The sequence below is a fragment of the Mustela nivalis genome (assembly GCF_964662115.1).
Source record: "Mustela nivalis genome assembly, chromosome: 10".
In the NCBI taxonomy this organism is placed as follows: Eukaryota; Metazoa; Chordata; class Mammalia; order Carnivora; family Mustelidae; genus Mustela; species Mustela nivalis.
Genome location: NC_139029.1, coordinates 58,181 through 76,213, shown reverse-complemented (window position 1 = coordinate 76,213; position 18,033 = coordinate 58,181). Strand labels below are relative to the sequence as shown.

Here is an 18,033-nt window from a genome sequence, read left to right as displayed (position 1 = left end):
ATTACCTCCACCTAGAGGACACTGCCTGCTCTGTAAGTGGCATTTATTGAAGTTGGAAAAACCATCACCCGATTGATTACTCTCCCAGGGTCTCTGCTGGCTGACACGTGTGCACGTCTGCTGCGTGGTGGGTATGGTCCCCTCGGCTTCGAGGGCCTGAGCTCACAGTGAAGAGCCAGTAGAAGAGGCCAGGCCCCCAAGTGCTGGGTGACGGCTGGCCTGTCGGCTGGGCTTCTAGTCCAGGCTCCCTCCGTGAGCCATCTCTTTCTGGCTCTCCTGAGCTCTGTGGGGCAGGGAGGAGGGAACATAGCCTCTTGCCGGTTGACGGGGAGGGAGAGGCTAGCCCTGGACCAGCAGAGCTGTGGGCTGTGCTGTGCAGACTCACAGGCAGCTGCCTGGGGGAGCACCTGACGGACGGCGTGGCCGCTGATTAGGGTGCAGGGAGGCGGGGCAGGCCTCCACTCAGGGCTTCAGCTCCTGGCTCTTGCTGCCAAGGCCATGTGGGTCCCTGGCTAATAAGGAGATGAGCGATGGGGAGAGAGCCTGCGTTGCCAACAGCTGCCCAGGGTTCTATCCCTGTCCTGGGGACGGCCAGCCCCTCGTGGAGGGGCCCAGCGGTACCTGGGTGCGGACACTGAGGTGGGCCAGGGATGGACAGGCATCTGCTGAATGTGTCTGCCGGCACGCAGGATGAGGTCTCTGTGCCACAGGGCCTTGGAGCTTTGCCCCATTTCCCGACTCGGCTCGCGGGCAGGGGCAGCTTCTCTGGGTTTCCCATGAATGCTGATCCAGCCCCTTACCTGCCCTGCCTTCTGCACCTCGCCATCTGGGGGAGGCCCGACCGGACACATGTGTATCTCAGCTGAGGGTAAAGCAGAGATGCTCCCGGCAGAGCGAGGTGACAGGGGAGGAGTAGACTGCGGGGCCCGTGTCCTCTGCCGTGGCCTGTGCACCGCAGGCTTGAAGCATGGCCTGGGTGGGCCACGCTGGGCCCGGGGCTCCAATCAAGCTCAGCGAGCAGAGGACAGTGTTCTTCCCATTCCTGGGGCACCCACAGAACTCTGTGGGGGGACTGATGGGTGCTGGCTGCCCCCTCCCCCACCCCGGCCCCGGCCTGCTGGCCCTCAGGGCAGATCCAGCAGGGAATGCTTGGCATAAAGCTCCTGGGAGACACTGTAGACTCGCTCAATGAAGGGCAGGGCCTCGCCCAGCATCTCCACAGCCTGCTGTGGGGACCCCACGTTCATGGCCTCCAGGAAGACCTTGCGTGTGGGCAACGTACAGAAGGCCACAGACACAGCCCGGCGGATAATCCAGGGGTGGTAGGCCGCCAGCGAGGCGTTGTAGGAATCGGTGCAGAGCACAGCCGTGCGGGCGTCCTCGGGGCTGGTGCGCAGGCCTTCCAGGAAGAGCTGTAGCCAGCGCAGGGCACGGTGCAGCCGAAGCACCGTCCGGCAGCCCGAGTCCGGGTGGCGGGAGCGCCGCGTCAGGTCCACCAGCTGGTTGCCTACCTCATAGGCCACCATGGCCTGCAGGCTGCTGTAGTGCTCCCGCTGGGGGCCGCTGCGCAGACGCTCCATGACCTGCAGCTTCGCTGTGACATCCTTCGAGATGAAGGAGAAGATGGCACCCAGACTGTTCAGGAACCTGCTCAAGGGGAAGCAGGATTTCAGTCCAGGTGCAGGGGAGACCGCCCCCCCACCCCGCCTCCTGGAGCACACGCGCCCCTGTAGGAGCTGCCGGCCAAGAGGTGAGTGAGAGCGGCTGACCAGCCCCAGGCAGGCGGGAGTCGGCTGTGCCCAGCACAACACACGGGGGCGGGGTACGAGGCGGTGCCCCTCCAAGCACCTGACTAGACCCCTCCATCCGGCGAGGTAGTGATCCAGCAGCACCTCCTCCTTCTCGTTGAGACACTGCTTGAAACTGACCAAGACGACCCTCAGGTTGAAGTCCGACTCCAAGCCATCCATTTCTCACTATGCGCCGGAACACGTGGGAGGTCAGGCTGCTGGGTTGTCTCCCTACAAGTCAGCTCACTCCTTGGGTCACTGTTTTGGGGGGGGGGGGCGAGAGCAGTCAGAAAACAACTGCTGGGATCCAGCTGCCCCCCACTAAAAGCCCACATTGGGCCCCGTGCCTGCGTCAGTGCCCTTCTCCCCAGAAGCCTACTTCCCTCTGCCTGGGCCACAAGATCGGACACAAAGACCAATGCTGCCCTGGGCCTGGAACACGTGCCCACAGACCTTAGCACGGCCCCTGCTTGTCACTCAGCCTTGTCAAACCACTCTGCTACATCTTATCAATGGCAAACATCTTCACTCACGTTTTTTGGCTCGTTTATTGTTTGTTTCTCTCACCAGAGTCAAACACCAGAGCCACGTCTCTGCCTGGAGCCAAGCATCCTTCCAGGGTGGGTGGCCCATGAGACAAACAGCCAGCCCTGCCTGTCAGGGCGACATTCTTGGAGAAAGTTGGGGAAGTCCAACACGGTAGGTAAAAACAAAGTAAGTACTATGGAAGGCAGAGGGCCGGGAGGGGTGGCCAGGTGGGCTGGGCGCTTCATGGCTTTTCTGCTGCATCCTGGGCCAGAGCAGAGGCTCCAAGGTCAGCATGGCCTGACAGACACCGATCGTTTCCCTCCTGCTGGAGCGGTTCAGGTGCCACACAGAAGGGCAGCTGGGCCAAAGGTCTGAAGACAGCCACAAGGCCCTCCCTCAGCCCCAAGGAACCTTCCGGAAGTGCCTGAGGCCAGAGTCCCACCCTGGATTCTGCTCACATTCATACACTCACTCCATAGACATGCAAGTGCCCACACACTGAATGGGTGCCACTGGGTAACCCAGCCTCTGTCCTCCTGGGCACCCAGGGCTGGCACTGGGGTGGGCTCTGACAGTCCCTGGGGACTCAGCTGCAACTCGCCACCCAGGATGCCAGGGGCATCTGATGGGGCCTAGTGGCTGCTGAGGCCCTGGAGGCTCCTGGCATTGGGCGGAGCCCCCAGAGGTGAGCTCATCCTGTCTTCAGGTGTGGGGGACAGTGGTGCCTGGCCTCAGGAAGACCGGGAGCTCCAGAGACTTCCGGCACGCCCCTCCCCTCTCTCAGGGCCTGTCTTCCGTCCCTGAGGCCTTCAGGGCTACCTTCCTGGACACCAGACATCCTGTGCGCCTGGCCTTCCTGTCTAGAACCTGAGCCAGCAGCGCAGAGGAGCTGCTGGGAGCTTTTCAGAACTTGCAAACAACAGGAAGGACACGGGCTGTGCAGCCCGGGCCAGGCAGCCTGCCAACTCTGGGGAGGTGATGCAGGGCACCACCAAGGCTCCCCCAGGGTCAGCCCACAACCCCAAGGTCAAGTCTCGGCAGGACGGCTGCCTGAGCACCGCACCTCTGTGGCTGACAGCAGGCTGAAGGCCCTCGGGAGAAGAGGGCACCCACCCTAGCCTCACACCCCCCAGGCCCAGCGGGTAGGACTGAGGCCCTCCAGGAAGCCCTGCAAGTCCTGCTCGGGAAGGGAGCTCCGGGTGGCGCCGGGCTCGGACCCCGCGCTCGGGTAGAGCCTAGTCCTGGGCAGGTCCCGCTCCAGCCGAGGCCCAGGGATTAAGCAGGGGCCCGGGACCCGGGCGGCGTGGAAGCCAGGCCTTCGGTCGCCCCCTCCCCCGCCTGGCCCCTTGGCGACGCCCAGGCCCACCTGCCGAGTTCGGTTGAGCTCTGCTCCCCGCCCGGGGCCCGAGCCTGTGGCCCTCCCGCTCACCTGCGCCGCCGCCGCCGCCGCCGCCGCCGCCGCCGCCCCCCGCCGCGGCTGCCGCTGGACCCGCGGCCCCGCCCCCGGCCTCCTCCCTGGCGCCCGGGATTGGTTACCCGCTGCCCAATCCGGAGGCTCGACGCGTGGGCAGGCGTTTCCGGCGGGCGCACCGGAAGCTGGCGCCGTTGGGGCTGCGCCTGCGCGATACGTCGCCGCGGGTCGGGGTACGGCGCGCCGGAGTCCGGGTTCTGGGTGTCGTGCGGCCGCGGTGGTTCTGCCGGCTCGGTGCGGGCAGAGGCTGCGGGCGTGGGAGCGCGCCCCGCAGCATGCCCGAGATCAGGGTCACTCCCCTGGGTGAGTGAGGCGCGCTCGGCCGGCCTCGCGGGCGCGGGGGGGCGGTGGTCCGGGGACGAGCTCGGGGGCTCCGAGGCCTGGCCGGGGTCGCCGGCCCGCGGCTGCCGTCCGCGGAGGTCTCGGGCCGGCTCCGCCTCGCGAGGGTCGGCCGCTGCTGTGCCGCTGCGTCCCCCGCTCTTCTCGCCGTGAGAGGAGGGTGGGTCCGCCCTCCGGACGCCGACCCCGAGGGCCCGGCCTGCGTCCTCGCCGCGCCGGCCTCTGTCCACGTGCCCTGGTGCCCTCCTGCATCGGTCTCGCACCCGCTACCTGCGGCTTCCCGTTCGCCCGTCCAGCCGTCCACGCGCCTCAGCCTTGGCTCACCGGGGCTCTGCGGCGGTTTTGTTTTGTTTTGCTTCTAAGGAAGGTTTGCGTTTTGTAGACGGTATAAAAGCCCAAAGAGTGCAGAGCACCGAGTGGGGAAGGTCGCCGAGAGCCCGGGCCCCAGGAACAGCGGGGGTATCCGGTCGCGTTCTGGAGGCCAGCGCTCTAGCGCTCTCTGGGCACTCTTCCTGCGCTGTGCTCTGGGCTGCCCTGGACCCTGCCTCCCACACTGGGCCATGCGTGGGGAGCGTGTGCCTGTGCAGATGCTCCGCACAGCTCTGCATGCGTCCTCACGCTGTGAGTTCGCCATCATGCAGCACCCCCGGCGCCGCGTGGGGACACTGAGCTGTTGAACATCCTTGCTCCAGGGGTCCGGTGCGGGACAGATCCCTCCCTCAAAAGCCTCTCATAGCTTTTGGCACGGGTGCCCCTCTGGCTGCTGGGACCCCACACTCCCCTGCCTTTGTCGCCCCTCCAGGGGCCTCCTCGGATTGTGCCCCTTCACGATTTGGCCCTCTCACCGCCCACTCTCTTCCAGCAGATCTTTCTGCTGCTTCTCTTACCCCAGTCTGCACCTGGGTGTGCTCCCAAGGCCACAGCACGGTCAAAGCAGAACTCCTCTTTTGTCTTCCTCTGCCAGCTTCTGCCTCCTGGCTCGCTGGTCATGTGGGCCAGGTGCAGAGAGGCCTGGGTCACTCCTGCCCCACGGGCTTTGCACGGCCGCCCCTCCCATCTCCTGGCTGTCCCTCTCCACCCTGCTCAGAAGTCATTTTAAGGAGGACTTCCCCCTGGTGTGGATCTGGGAGTTTCTGTGTCCCCTCCCCTGCCTTCATCTTCTCCAGGGCCTAAACTCTACCTGATGGACTCAGTGTGTGTCTTATCCACATGGTCATTGTCTCCTTTCCCCCAAACACGAACTTCGCAGACGTGAAGTCATCTTTGTTTTCTTCTGAGTCCTGTCTCTTTGTGTGTGCTCTAGACTCTGCAGCCCTGTTGGGGCCACTCTCCTTGCTCCCTGGGGTGGCTGTGATTCTTGGTGGGAGTAGAGGTCAGTGCGTAAGAGCCGAGCTCTGGAGTCTGGAGAACCATTTCTGGCCCCGTGCTTAGGGTCCGTGTGTCCGTGGGGTGATCCCATGGCTTCTGTGCCTTCACATCCTCTGTAAAGAGGGGCAGTCCTCCCTTTACCCCATCACACGTGTCTGGAGGGCCTCTGCGCTGGGTGCAGCTCGAGGGCTAGAGGTGCAGCAGGGAGCAGACAGCTGAGACCCTGACATTGTTCTGCTGGGGCAGGAGCGGGCTTATGAGAGAGCTCCAGGCCTTTGGCTGGGTGGCCTGAAGCATGCAGACGAAGCTCTTGGCTGGGGTCACCTACTGTTCACGGGTCACTGAAGCTTCTCAAGGACCAGTCTGGGTCCTGCTCTGGGCCACCTTGATGTGCATGGCGCTAATAGAAGGCGCTGACTCTGGCTGGCAGACGGAAGATTGTAGGATCAAGATGGAAAACGGGTCGTTTGCTATAATCAGGCCCTGCAAGGTTGTGTGCCTTTCTTCTTGGGCTACTGGAGGTGGCTGGAATGTGGCCTGCTGGGGCTGGAACAGATGGGTAGGGCTTGAAGTCAGGAACGTGGGTAGGACTCAGGTTAAGTTCTGGGCTCTGGGTGCCCTGCGGGGATGTGGTAGTGAGCCATCTGCATTGTGGCCACTGTAACTGGTCATTGCTGGACAGCTCGGGCCAGGTCTCCCCATGGCTAGGCTAAAGCCACACAGGTGTCCCTCTGCAGGGGCACCACCTGGAGATGCTTGATGCCTTCTGGGAGTAGGTCCTGGGGAGAGGGCTCCATAGCCCACGTGTGCCCCCAGTGGAGTTTCCAAGAGGGACAGTGATGCCCTGTGGGGCGCCGGCTTGGCCCTGTTAAGTGCCAGGACCACAGTCCAGCAGCACCTGCTACACAGCCCCGGCCTTTGAAGGTTCCTGTCAGCCACAGCAGGTGGGCTGCCCCCTCAAGAAGTGGGGGTCTTGTTCCATCTGACCTGGGTGGTGGTGGCAGGGCCTGAGGCTGGCGGTGTGGTGGGGGAGGGCATGTGCTGTGGAGCTCCCTTGGCAGCCTTGGCACTTGGCCCCGACCTGCACGTTTCACCGGCCTGAGTGTAGAGACGGGGGTGCTGCTGCTCGCCTCACACGTCATCAGCACAGCAGCCGTGGGGCTTTCCTAGACCACCGAGGGTTCTGCAGGGTCAGGGACCCAGAGTTCCCAGTGGGCTTGTGAGGCAGGTGGCTGGACCTTGTTCTCAGGGCGGGGCCGTTGCTTGCAGCGGCCGGGGAGAGGGCTGTGGCGTGGCAGCCGGTCTCATCCTGCTTTTCAGGGGCCGGCCAGGATGTGGGCCGGAGCTGCATCCTGGTCTCCATCGCAGGCAAGAACGTCATGCTGGACTGCGGGATGCACATGGGCTTCAGTGACGACGTGAGTCCTGAGCGGAGGTGGCCTGGAGGCACCTCATTCAGCGGCTCCTCGGTGCTGTTCTCAGCAGGGCCCCAGGCTTTAGAGCCTCGGAGTAGGGGCTCTGGGAAAGTGGGCAGTGGCGGGAGGCAGGTGGGCCTGGGGTCACTGCGTTCCCTGGCAGGCTCCCCACCATCACCTGACAGATGGAGTACCCCGTGTGGGAGGCTTGGTTTGTGCCAGAGCAGGGTCTCGGGCTCCTGTGGAGTTATGGGGCAGCCCAGTGGTCCCCAGGCAGGCCTTCTGGCTGGGTGATGGGTTCTGGCAGTTTGTTCCCTCCGTGTGGTCTTGGAGGCTGTGAGCAGTCAGTGGCCATGCTCATTCCCCACTCCTGGGAGCCACTCTCCGGAGTGCTGGCAGACCCAGGGCAACTGTGTTCTGACCCTTTCTCTTGGCTTGCCAGAGGCGCTTCCCTGACTTCTCCTACATCACCCGCAATGGCCGGCTGACCGACTTCCTGGACTGTGTGATCATCAGGTGGGCACCAGTCGGCTGTTAGTGTTGTGTGGGTTTGCATCCGTCCCCACCGTGAGGACTTGGGAGCCCAGGAGAGCCACTCAGGGTCTGGGAAGGCTGCGGGCTGTGGGGTGTCCCAGGCCCAGGTTCTGCTCTAGGTTGTCTGTGTGGCAAGCCCCTGGAGCTGCCCTTCCCTGACTCTGGATGGTTTGCCTGAGACCTAAGTGTCCTCGGTTGCTCCTTGGTGGGCTTTGGTCGGCATGGTGGAGCAAGGGGGCACACTGTGCCGTGTGTGCCTACTGGCTCTGCCCCGAGTGTCACGGATGAGAGCCCTGAGCCCCAGCTGCCTCAGGACAATGGGGCTGTGCTTGGGCAACCGGCTCACGGCAGGGAGGCCATCCCCACCCCGGTCTGCTCCATTTGTGGACACGCAGCACTCCTGTCCCTCTGCCCCGGTGCCTTCTTGCTGTGGTTCTCATGCCATGGGGTCTTCCTGCCCATCCGCCAGAGATGCTGACTGTCCGATGCCCTGTCCCCTTCTTAGCTTCTTGTCACTACTCTATAGAACACGTGTCTGTCTGACGTGAGCATTATCTCTTCAATGCCCACCGATTTATTGGACATTTAGATTCCAAGTTCCAGGACGGTAGTAGTTTTTGTCACTCTGGGGTACTGAGGTGGGTATCTGATGTGCACGAGGGAGTCAGTGTACAAGTGAATGACTGGGTGGAATGACCCCGAGGCTCTGCTGGTGTGGAGGCCTGTGGAGGGGCAGGCTTGGTTGGGGAGCAGTGGCCCTGGGCTGACCTGTGTTGCCCCCACAGCCATTTCCACCTGGACCACTGTGGGGCCCTCCCCTACTTCAGCGAGATGGTGGGCTATGACGGGCCCATCTACATGACCCACCCCACCCAGGCCATCTGCCCCATCCTGCTGGAGGACTACCGCAAGATCGCCGTGGACAAGAAGGGCGAGGCCAACTTCTTCACGTCGCAGATGATCAAAGACTGTATGAAGAAGGTGGTAGCTGTCCACCTCCACCAGACGGTCCAGGTCAGGGTCCTCGCAGACCCCGTCTCAGCCTGTGTTGGGTGCTGTCCACCAGGAGGCAGCAGGGGGCAAGCGCATGCGGTGGGTCCCGGCCCAGATTCGGGTACACAAGGCAGCGTGCCAAGCGCCCGTCCAGCTTGTGGGACCCCCGCTGCTCTCCCGGCTCTGTGCCTGGCTGCGCCCGAGAGGGGGCGCTGGCTGGGGCGGTGGCGGGCAGAGACTGGACACTGAGTGGACAAGCCCTGAAGGGCAGCCGGTACTGGCCTGTGGGTTAGGGTTCTGCCTCAGTAACTGTTGTGTGCGGGTCAACAAGGAAGTGAAGGGGTTTCAGCAGGCAAACGCGCTCACATGGGGTGACGCGTGTCACAGAGATCGTGCGCTTGTCTCTTTCTCCTTAGAGTCAGTAGGTTTTGCTTGTTCGTAGGCATCTGTGTATTTTCAGGTATTTCTGCTTGGACTTAGTGTCAGCACAACGTGTGTTTATCTTTAATAGCACTTTCCACCTCCAAGTCTGTTCTCGCCAGCCTCAGCCTCAGCTTCCCCGTCTGGACTATTGCCACAGTGTGTCTTTTTCCGTGGTTTTACTTTCAGCTTGACTGCATGGTCTGTGTGTGTGTGTTTTTAAAGATTTTATTTATTTATTTGACAGAGATCACAAGCAGGCAGAGAGGCAGGCAGAGAGAGAGAGGGAATCAGGCTCCCCGCTGAGCAGAGAGCCCCATGCGGGGCTCGATCCCAGGACCCTGAGATCATGACCTGAGCCGAAGGCAGAGGCTTAACCCACTGAGCCACCCAGGTGCCCCAGAGGCAGATGTTTAACCAACGGAGTCACCCAGGCACCCCTCTGTTTCTCCCTTTTATTTGGCTAGTAATTTTATACTTTTGTAATTCTCATAGTGGTAGAGTTTACAAAATGCATCCATGACAACAAAAATCTAAGGTATTTGGAGGTTTTGCCTGTAGATAATGCAAAGGTCTTAGAACATTTTTTTAAAAAAGATTTTATTTATTTGACAGAGAGACACAGCGAGAGAGGGAACACAAGCAGAGGGAGTGGGAGAGGGAGAAACTGGCTTCCTGCTGAGCAGAGAGCCCCATGTGGGTCTCGATCCCAGGACCCCAGGATCATGACCTGAGCCCAAGGCAGAGGCTTTACCCACTGAGCCACCCAGGTGCCTCTGGTTTTAGAATTTCTGCTTTTTTTATTTAAGATTTTATTTATTTATTTGACAGACAGAGATCACAAGTAGGCAGAGAGGCAGTCAGAGAGAGAGAGGGAAGCAGGCTCCCCGCTGAGCAGAGAGCCCGATGCGGGGCTCGATCCCAGGACCCTGGGATCATGACCTGAGCCGAAGGCAGAGGCTTAATCCACTGAGCCACCCAGGTGCCCCTAGAATTTCTGCTTTTAAAAATAATTTCTAGGGCGCCTGGGTGGCTCAGTGGGTTAAAGCCTCTGCCGTCAGCTCAGGTCATGATCTCAGGGTCCTGGGATCAAATCCCGCATCGGGCTCTCTGCTCAGCAGGGAGCCTGCTTCCTCCTCTCTCTCTCTCTCTCTGCCTACTTGTGATCTGTCAATAAATAAATAAATATAAATATTAAAAAAATAATAATAATTTCTAGTTTTCTGGTCAACATTCTTAATTTTATCTTTCATTTTCCTAAATATGTTAATCATAGCCCTTAAACTCTGGGTCTGAAAACTCTGGGAGTCCTGAGCCTGCTTCTCTAGACAGTCGTTTCTCTTTCCTGTGGCGCCATCTCCTCCCTTGTGTCCTGCTCCTGTTGGTTGAGAACCGGGCCTGGTGAGAGCAGACATGATGAAGCTTGGAGCCGTGTTCTCCCCTTCCGCCCTCCCCGGTGTCCGCCCCCTTGGTCCCTCTGCCACCCTTGTCAGCTGACCACCTGCCCAGCCTGCCCTGCAGCCCTGACTGAGTCCTCTCCTCTGTAGGTGGATGACGAGCTTGAAATCAAGGCCTACTACGCAGGCCACGTGCTGGGGGCAGCCATGTTCCAGATCAAAGTGGGCTCAGAGTCGGTGGTCTACACGGTCAGTGGAAGCCCATGGGGGACAGGGGCTACCGCTTGGCTGGGGAGGAGGGGCACCCGTTTCACTGCCACATTCTTTGCCAGGGCGATTATAATATGACCCCGGACCGGCATTTGGGGTGAGTAAGCTGATGTGTTTGTTCCATCCTGCGGGGACCCTCAGGAGTACAGTGAGGCTTGTGGATGTGCTGGGGGCTTGGGCAGTCCGTGTGTTGGTTTCTGCCACATGTCCTCTGTGCCCGGCAGAGTCTCTTCCTCCTGTCTCCCCCAGAGCGCTGCTTGCCCGTGGGTCCAGGGAAGCCGTGGGTGGGGTCCATTGTGTCGCTCCTAGCCACGTTGGGTTGTCTACCTCTGGCCACGCCCACCTCCGGCCACGTCCACCTCTGTTGCAGCGCTGCCTGGATTGACAAGTGCCGTCCCAACCTGCTCATCACAGAATCGACGTACGCCACGACCATCCGGGACTCCAAACGCTGCCGGGAGCGAGACTTTCTGAAGAAAGTCCATGAAGCCGTGGAACGTGGCGGGAAGGTAGCTGGTGCAGGCAGGGGCCGGGCAGGTCTCTGGGCCGTGTGCCCACCCTGACCATGCTGCACAGTCCTCAGGCCACGGCTGGCCTGTCAGGAGACGAGTGCCATGCATTCTGGGCGTGCGGGGAGGGAGACTTGCTCAGCATTAAGAAGAAAAACTTCTCTGAAGACTAGTGGGGTGTTTATTCACCTGTCACCTCAGACCCCAGACCGGGACTGGCCAGGACTCTCTGGCGAGTATGGGGGCCTTGCCTGTAGTTCACAAAGGGCCTCTCGCTCTCAGGGGTGCCTGGCTATGAGCTCTCGGTGGACGCAGCCTCTGACCATCTGGGCTCCCAGCGAGGCCGGTCTGTAGAGCAGCTGCTCCCTGAGAAGGCAGCCATGGGGCACGGCTGCCTGCCGCCTATGGTCAGATGTGGGCTTAACTTGGGTGGGCAGCGCTGCCAGGGACTCCTGCCTGAGCCCGCCTCGCCCTCCCCCTGCAGGTGCTGATCCCTGTGTTTGCCCTGGGCCGCGCTCAGGAGCTGTGCATCCTGCTGGAGACCTTCTGGTAGGTGCGGCCAGACTGGGTTCTGGGAACCCTGGCCTAAGTGGGCATCTGTGGGATGCCTGTGTCCAGCCTGGGAGGGTCCTCAGTCTGGCTCTAGGCAGAACACAGCCTGTATCCCTGGCAGCTATCAGGTCGGGGTGTCTGATACCTGTGGGGGTGCCCGCCCAAGCCAGGAGGCCTGTGTTGTGCTTTCCCACACCGGGCACCCCCACTGAACCATGTGCTCTGGGTCCCCTCCATCAGAACCAGCGTTTTATAGAAGGAAGTGGGCCGAGGTGGGGCATCAGGGACTTGTTCTTCGCCAGACACGACCCAGGCTGCAGGTGTGAAGGGTGATGCGGACTGGTCCTTCCCTGGCAGCGTCCTCCACGGGGCCCCGCACTGTCCGCAGGGAGCGCATGAACCTGAAGGCGCCCATTTACTTCTCGACGGGCCTGACGGAGAAGGCCAACCACTACTACAAGCTCTTCATAACCTGGACCAACCAGAAGATCCGGAAGACTTTTGTCCAGAGGAACATGTTTGAGTTTAAGCACATCAAAGCCTTCGACCGAGCATTTGCTGACAACCCGGGTCCGATGGTGAGGCCCTGGCCAGGAGGGGCTGGGGATGTCTAGCTGGTGCCTGTTGTAGCTGAGTCATGTTTGCCCCGGGCTGGGGCATGTGCTGACTGTCCACACACGGCACCTCCTCCGGGTCTGGGACAGGTGAGGGGACTTTGCCTGCAGCTCTCCCTCAGGAAGTGGGGTGCGCTGTGCTGGGGGAAAGAGGTGGGGGTCAGAAGGTAGGGCCTGTGGCAGGTGCAGGGCCAGAAGGCTCAGGGCAGAGGAGCTGGGCCCATGGCTGGTGCTGGTTCTTTGACAGGCGGGCTACTGCCCTGCCCATCCCCCCGTCCCCCAGGTGGTGTTCGCCACACCAGGCATGCTGCACGCTGGCCAGTCGCTGCAGATCTTCCGGAAGTGGGCAGGGAATGAGAAGAACATGGTAAGAGGTCCACCTCCCAGGAGGGCCGGCCAGTGAGGTGCGGGAGCAGGGGTTTGTGTTTGGCTTGGGGACACTTGGTTGTCAGGACAGGGCTCAGTAACCTGGGGGGCCCGGTGTCTCACGCGGCGGCTCAGACTCTTGCTTTGGGTCGGCCTGTTGCAGCAGGCAGTGATGCATCCTGAGCTGATGTGGTGCTCAGGCCTGGGTGGGCTTGTGCTGAGACCCCTGAGCACCCCCGGGTGCAGTGGGGTCTGGGATAGGGAGCTACTGGCAAAGGAAAGGGGCCGTTAAGGGTACAGGTTCAGATGGGCAGGGTGGAAGCCCGAGGCAGGACTTGGCTGCCCTCCCCGCAGGTCATCATGCCTGGCTACTGCGTGCAAGGCACCGTGGGCCATAAGATCCTCAGCGGGCAGCGCAAGCTGGAGATGGAGGGGCGGCAGGTGGTGAGTCCCCGCTTCCCCGCAGCTCCACGGGCCCCTCCGGGGTTGGCGGGGAGCCGCTGGTGCTCATTGCTTATGCTAATGGCCTGTGTGTCCGGGACGCCACAGCTGGAGGTCAAGATGCAGGTGGAGTACATGTCCTTCAGCGCCCACGCGGATGCCAAGGGCATCATGCAGCTGGTGGGCCAGGCAGAGCCCGAGAGCGTGCTGCTGGTGCACGGGGAGGCCAAGAAGATGGAGTTCCTGAAGCAGAAGATCGAGCAGGAACTCCGTAGGCAGCCTGAGCCCAGGCACGGGGCGGGGAGGGGGTGCTTGGGACGATACGGGGGATGGGGGCAGGGTCCACCCCCAGGGTCGGAACAGGCAGGGCCGGACGGCCTGGACTGAGGCTCTCTGCTGCTCCCTCTCTTGCCCAGGGGTCAGCTGCTACATGCCGGCCAACGGTGAGACGGTGACGCTGCCCACAAGCCCCAGCATCCCCGTGGGCGTCTCGCTGGGGCTGCTGAAGCGGGAGATGGCGCAGGGTATGCAAGGCAGGGCACACCGGGTAGGGGCTGGGCCGAGGCACAGCAGGCGGCCGGCTCCTATCCCTGCCCCTTTCTCCACAGGGCTGCTTCCTGACGCCAAAAAGCCCCGGCTCCTGCATGGCACCCTGATCATGAAGGACAGCGTGAGTGGCCTGTGCTGGGGAGGGGCTGAGGGGTGCCCCCGTCCCCCCTGACCTGCTCTTGCCCCGCAGAACTTCCGGCTCGTGTCCTCGGAGCAGGCCCTCAAGGAGCTGGGCCTGGCTGAGCACCAGCTGCGCTTCACCTGCCGCGTGCACCTGCACGACCCTCGGAAGGAGCAGGAGACAGCCCTGCGGGTCTACAGCCACCTGAAGAGGTAGGCACCCCACTCCTTGTGGCTCGGGTTGGGAAGAAGCAGGGCACGAGCTGGGGGTCTCACTGTGCTTCCCGGCAGCGTCCTCAAGGACCACTGCGTGCAGCACCTTCCCGATGGGTCCGTGACTGTGGAGTCCATCCTCATCCAGGCTGCTGCCCACTCGGAGGACCCAGGCACCAAGGTGCTGCTGGTGTCCTGGACCTACCAGGTGAGGGCTGCGCCCCAGGGAGCCCCACTTCCAGTCCCAGGTGTGTTCAGGGACGATGTGCTGACGGTCTCCTCTTGCATCTGGCTCTAGGATGAAGAACTGGGCAGTTACCTCACCTCACTGCTCAAGAAGGGCCTCCCCCAGGCCTCCAGCTGAGGTCAGCGGGTCACCAAAGGGACCTAGGCTTTCGTTCTAGGGCTGTGTCTGTGCCTCAGCTCTTCCCTTTGTCCCTGGACACGGAGCCCCCAGCTGCTCGCGGCTTTTGTCTGTGAGGACAAGACCACAGTGTCCTGTGCCTGCCCAACTGACCACACTTGGCTGAGGAAAGAAAACAGGCCTGGGGACTTGATTTCTATTCTTTATTTCTATTCCTGAGCCCCCAGCGGGTGGAGGGACACTCCTGAGGTGTTCATTTCCAGTAAAAACGGAACCAGCGGCTGCGTGGCTGTGCCCTTCTTGATGTGCAAACCTTTTGCCTGCAGTTCACCCATAGCAGCCCAGGGTGCCCAGGAAGGTGGGGGTGCCAGAGGCCCATGTGGCATGCAGAGCGGGGCAAGGGCCGGCTGTGTGTCCTGGCCGTCCTGACCTCAGCCGCGAAATCTGCGGGTTATCTGTGGCTTCCGTGCGGCAAGCCCTGCAGGGCACAGGAGGTTTTCTGCAGAGGCTGGGCCTGGCCTTAAGTCCACAGCTTCATCTGGGCTGCAAAGCTCCTGCCTTTCAGGCCCCTCCCTCCTCCCAGAGGAAACTTGCTTTTCCTCTACTGGAAACTTGGTCCTATGGCCCGGGTCAGGGCTCCAGGGGAAGGAGGGACCTTACTCCAGGCCTCTTGCTTTTGGGCTTCCGGTCTCCAGGTGGGGATTCTTTGGCCAACCTGGGGCTTCCTCACTTTCCTGCTGGACAGAGGCTGGATTCCCACCTGCCAGCAGGACGGACGAGGGCTGCAGCTGTGCCTCACCGAGAGCCCCGCCCCCACCAAGCCTTCAGCCTCGGGAGGGGTCAGTCAGAGGGACGCATGCAGGCACCGTACCAAGGCTCCTGTATAGCACGGACTTGAGGAATAAGCCATGGGCTGGGGCCACACGTGCCTGGTGCCTGCCCAGGGGGTCCCGGCTTTCCAGGATTACCTTCACCTGAGCAGGCATCAAAGCCCCCAGCCCCACAGCCACCAACACAGCTGTCATTCTCCGCACCTGCAACCCAAAGCCAAGACTGCCACAGGCGCCCAGCCCCTCAGGCCACCCCTGCCCCCAGGAGGCCCAGGACAGAGCCCACCTGCTTGTACAGGAAGGACTGGGCCTCAAACTCCAGGTTCCAGAACTGCAACCTAGAAAGACAGGCAGCCCAAGTCCACACTGTGGCCCCAGACAAGGAGGTGGCCGGGGGAGGGATCCAGGGGAGATGGGCTCCCACCCTCTCCTACCCCAGGGGCTTCCACTGACCACCCCACCCTCAAGGGAAGCTGTTGAGAGGGACAGTGTGAGTGGGAGGGGCAGCACTGGGGGCCTTGGCAGTGGGGACAGGGCCCTCAGGTGGAGGCGCTGCTGAGGCGCGGGGGTCCTGGGGCAGGCTGGGGCATCGGAGGGGGCCAGCTCATCTAGCCCCGGGGCTAGGTGCTCTTCAGCTGACTATACGCAAGTTCCTCCTCCCTTCAGTCTTGGCTCACACTGGGAAGGCTCTGGAAGTCAATAGCTGACAACTGGACAGAGCCTCAGGGACAGTGCTGGGGGCAGTGGAAACAACCCCCTGCCAGGTAGGGCTGGAACCACTGGCTTGGTGCTGCTGCTTCAGCAAAGCCTTTTCAGTAGCTGCCAAGATCCATCTACTAGACAATGAACGCTGAGCTGGGCAGGGCAGGGCAGGGAGCCCTTGGAGAAAGCATTTTCTGTTCTCTGCCCCCGTGCACCCCACCCCCATGGACGTGGCAGGAACCCACCCTGGGGGGAGAGCACAGCTGCTCATTCATGGTGGTTGGGGCCGTGCCACTCGGCGGACTAGGATCCCTCCATGAAGACTAGCAGGGGGTCCCCAGCCCCCACCGAGTCCTGCCTCTCTACCACCCTTGCCAGGGGAAGTGCTCAACCCAGCTCCCTCAGCCTCTGACCAGTGTGCAGGGTGTCCTTCCTTACCTGTTCTCCTGGGGGAGGATGAAGGGGCTGCCTGGGTCAGGGCCCACGGAGGCCTGACGCAGCGTGCGCACCGAGCTCGTGGCGGGGCTGCCCGCTGACTGGAAGGCACTGAAGTCATGCGTCCCCAGGAGGTGCTGGGCGGCCTCCTGCATGGCGTCCACATCCAAGCAGCTGCAGGGAGCCAGGGGGGGACTGGTCAGGAGGGAGTAGCCAGCAGGCGGGTCTGACGCCCCCTCCCACCCCCTCCCATCCACACTCACTCTGCCTGCAGTGCCCAGCACCGGTTCCGCTCAAACACGGACAGGTGGTCATGCCGGTGGCAGCCAGTGACCAGACGGTACAGGTAGGTCCGGGATGTGGCCGCATGGCGGGCATGGAAGTCCCCGGGTACTCGGAAAGCTTGCAGTACCCTGTGGGAGCAAGATCACGTACACCAGGAGGATCCTGCCACCCACCCAAGTGACCCCTTGGTATCTCTATCACTCCCAGAGAGTCCTTCCTGACTTCAGGCCTCCACCCACCGTGGACCAGTCTGGAGACCGCAGATGGGTGCTCACCGTATGGCCGGGTGCCTCAGGTGGGCGTTGAGAGCCTCTGCCAGGACCTCTGGGGAGAAGGGGGGTTGGCCTGAGCGGCGCTGGACGTCCAGGTGAGCCGCGTTGCACAGGGCGTGGACCCCGGCATCCGTGCGGCTGGAGATAGTGAACTTGACCGGCACCACCGAATTCAGCCGCTTTGCAGCCTCCTGCGGGGACGGAGCAGCCTGGGGCGGGGTGGGCAGCGCTGGGGGCTCCCATCTGCCTCTCCCTCAAGTCCCCCTCTTTCCACTCCCGGCGGCCGGCCGGCAGAGCTCACCTCCAAGTAGTTCTGGACCCCGACGGCGCGCTGGGAGCCCCTGACGGCCGCGACCCCGCTGCGGGCGGAGGCGGGCCCGGGTCAGCGGCCGGAGTTCGGGCCGTGCCCCGCCCTCTGAGGCCCTCTAAGTCTGTTCCCTCCCCGGGGCGTCCCGCCGGGTGACCGGAGCTGCGGGTCCTAAATTAGGCCCCCCCCCCCTCCCGCCAACCACCACGTCGGGGCCGCCGGCACGGAGGGGAGGCCCGGAAGACGTACTTAAATTCCGTGCCCAAGTACTGGAAGTACACGAGGTAGCGCGCCGTCCCCGAGCCTGCTGCAGCGCCCATGGCGGGGGTCCGCGGAGCGCGGCCACACTCAGCAGGCCCAGGCTCCGCGGGGTCACACGTGCGCCCTGCGCTCACGCGTGCGCGCGCGGGCAAGCAGTGTGGCCACGCCCGCGCCCGCGCCTGCGCCTTCGCGCCTGTCCGTCTCGGCGGTCTGGCCCTCAGCCGCCCTCTGGCCTCTAGGGGTGGGAGCGGGGGCGGGGCCGAACTAAGGGAGTGGGTGCAAAGTGCAGAGTCGCGGAAGAGCGCGTGGGCCGGATTCGGACCGCGGCGCCCAGGAGGGGCTCCCGTGGGCGTGCACGCCTTCGTCCGTCCTCTCGCCCGCTCACCCCCGCCCTGCTGCCCCGGAGCGGGTCCGTCCCCACGTTCCGCGCAAGCGGTTTTTTGCAAATGCCCCGAGTTGCGCAACGGCCGCACCGCTGGCGCGAGCAGTCCCGCCCTCCCCGCGCCCCTCGGACAGTCCGGCTGTCGCTGGGTCCGACTCCCTTCCCAGCCCACAGTGGCCTGGGAACTAAAGGGCGGGACGACGGGGCGTCCCGGCCGGAGCCAGGCGTGGCTGAGCCGCAGGCAGAGGCGTTTGGCGACGCTCCCCGGCCGTGACAGCGGGAGGCGCGAGCGGGCGGTGAACATTG

At 62.8% G+C, this 18,033-nt stretch overlaps 3 protein-coding genes across 7 annotated transcripts; 1 reads left to right on the top strand and 2 right to left on the bottom strand.

The window, feature by feature from the left end:
- Positions 1-26: 26 nt before the first annotated feature.
- Positions 27-3,823, bottom strand: CPTP (ceramide-1-phosphate transfer protein). 3 transcript variants are annotated; one of them, XM_082686213.1, is made up of 3 exons: positions 3,760-3,823; positions 1,849-2,048; positions 27-1,647 (listed from the first exon to the last, which is right to left on the bottom strand). In XM_082686213.1, the coding sequence occupies exons 2-3, from the start codon at positions 1,968-1,970 to the stop codon at positions 1,125-1,127; spliced, it is 645 nt and encodes a 214-aa protein (XP_082542339.1). In that variant the 5' UTR covers positions 1,971-2,048; positions 3,760-3,823; the 3' UTR covers positions 27-1,124. The 3 variants fall into 3 exon arrangements, with proteins under 3 accessions (XP_082542339.1, XP_082542340.1, XP_082542338.1); XM_082686214.1 differs by having other exon boundaries at positions 3,748-3,822; XM_082686212.1 differs by having other exon boundaries at positions 3,685-3,809.
- A 73-nt stretch (positions 3,824-3,896) lies between these two features.
- INTS11 (integrator complex subunit 11) lies at positions 3,897-14,535 on the top strand. 2 transcript variants are annotated; one of them, XM_082686206.1, is made up of 17 exons: positions 3,897-4,092; positions 6,817-6,914; positions 7,354-7,427; positions 8,231-8,459; positions 10,406-10,504; positions 10,588-10,622; positions 10,896-11,034; positions 11,519-11,583; positions 11,975-12,164; positions 12,484-12,567; positions 12,921-13,010; positions 13,116-13,278; positions 13,424-13,531; positions 13,616-13,677; positions 13,747-13,889; positions 13,968-14,097; positions 14,188-14,535. In XM_082686206.1, the coding sequence occupies exons 1-17, from the start codon at positions 4,065-4,067 to the stop codon at positions 14,251-14,253; spliced, it is 1,803 nt and encodes a 600-aa protein (XP_082542332.1). In that variant the 5' UTR covers positions 3,897-4,064; the 3' UTR covers positions 14,254-14,535. The 2 variants fall into 2 exon arrangements, with proteins under 2 accessions (XP_082542332.1, XP_082542331.1); XM_082686205.1 differs by having other exon boundaries at positions 3,907-4,092; positions 13,774-13,889.
- On the bottom strand, positions 14,443-17,551 carry PUSL1 (pseudouridine synthase like 1). Of its 2 annotated transcripts, none has more exons than XM_082686202.1 (9): positions 17,334-17,551; positions 17,079-17,136; positions 16,781-16,986; positions 16,484-16,633; positions 16,224-16,394; positions 15,370-15,421; positions 15,125-15,287; positions 14,914-15,013; positions 14,443-14,731 (listed from the first exon to the last, which is right to left on the bottom strand). In XM_082686202.1, exons 1-9 carry the CDS (start codon positions 17,402-17,404, stop codon positions 14,581-14,583), a joined length of 1,122 nt encoding a protein of 373 aa, XP_082542328.1. In that variant the 5' UTR covers positions 17,405-17,551; the 3' UTR covers positions 14,443-14,580. The 2 variants fall into 2 exon arrangements, with proteins under 2 accessions (XP_082542328.1, XP_082542329.1); XM_082686203.1 differs by having other exon boundaries at positions 16,781-16,968; positions 17,334-17,549.
- Between the last annotated feature and the right edge of the window lie 482 nt (positions 17,552-18,033).

Coding starts and splice junctions, on each gene's coding strand:
- CPTP (XM_082686213.1), bottom strand. CDS start 1,970: ATGGATGGCTTGGAGTCGGACTTCAACCTGAGGGTCGTCTTGGTCAGT. Junction 1,648..1,848: donor GGATGGAGGGGTCTAGTCAG/GTGCTTGGAGGG, acceptor CCCCTTGAGCAG/GTTCCTGAACAGTCTGGGTG.
- INTS11 (XM_082686206.1), top strand. CDS start 4,065: ATGCCCGAGATCAGGGTCACTCCCCTGG. Junction 12,165..12,483: donor CTGACAACCCGGGTCCGATG/GTGAGGCCCTGG, acceptor CCCGTCCCCCAG/GTGGTGTTCGCCACACCAGG. Junction 13,279..13,423: donor GAAGATCGAGCAGGAACTCC/GTAGGCAGCCTG, acceptor TCTCTTGCCCAG/GGGTCAGCTGCTACATGCCG.
- PUSL1 (XM_082686202.1), bottom strand. CDS start 17,404: ATGGGCGCTGCAGCAGGCTCGGGGACGGCGCGCTACCTCGTGTACTTC. Junction 16,634..16,780: donor CTGAGGCACCCGGCCATACG/GTGAGCACCCAT, acceptor TTGCTCCCACAG/GGTACTGCAAGCTTTCCGAG. Junction 14,732..14,913: donor CCAAAAGCAAGAGGCCTGGA/GTAAGGTCCCTC, acceptor TGTGCCCTGCAG/GGCTTGCCGCACGGAAGCCA.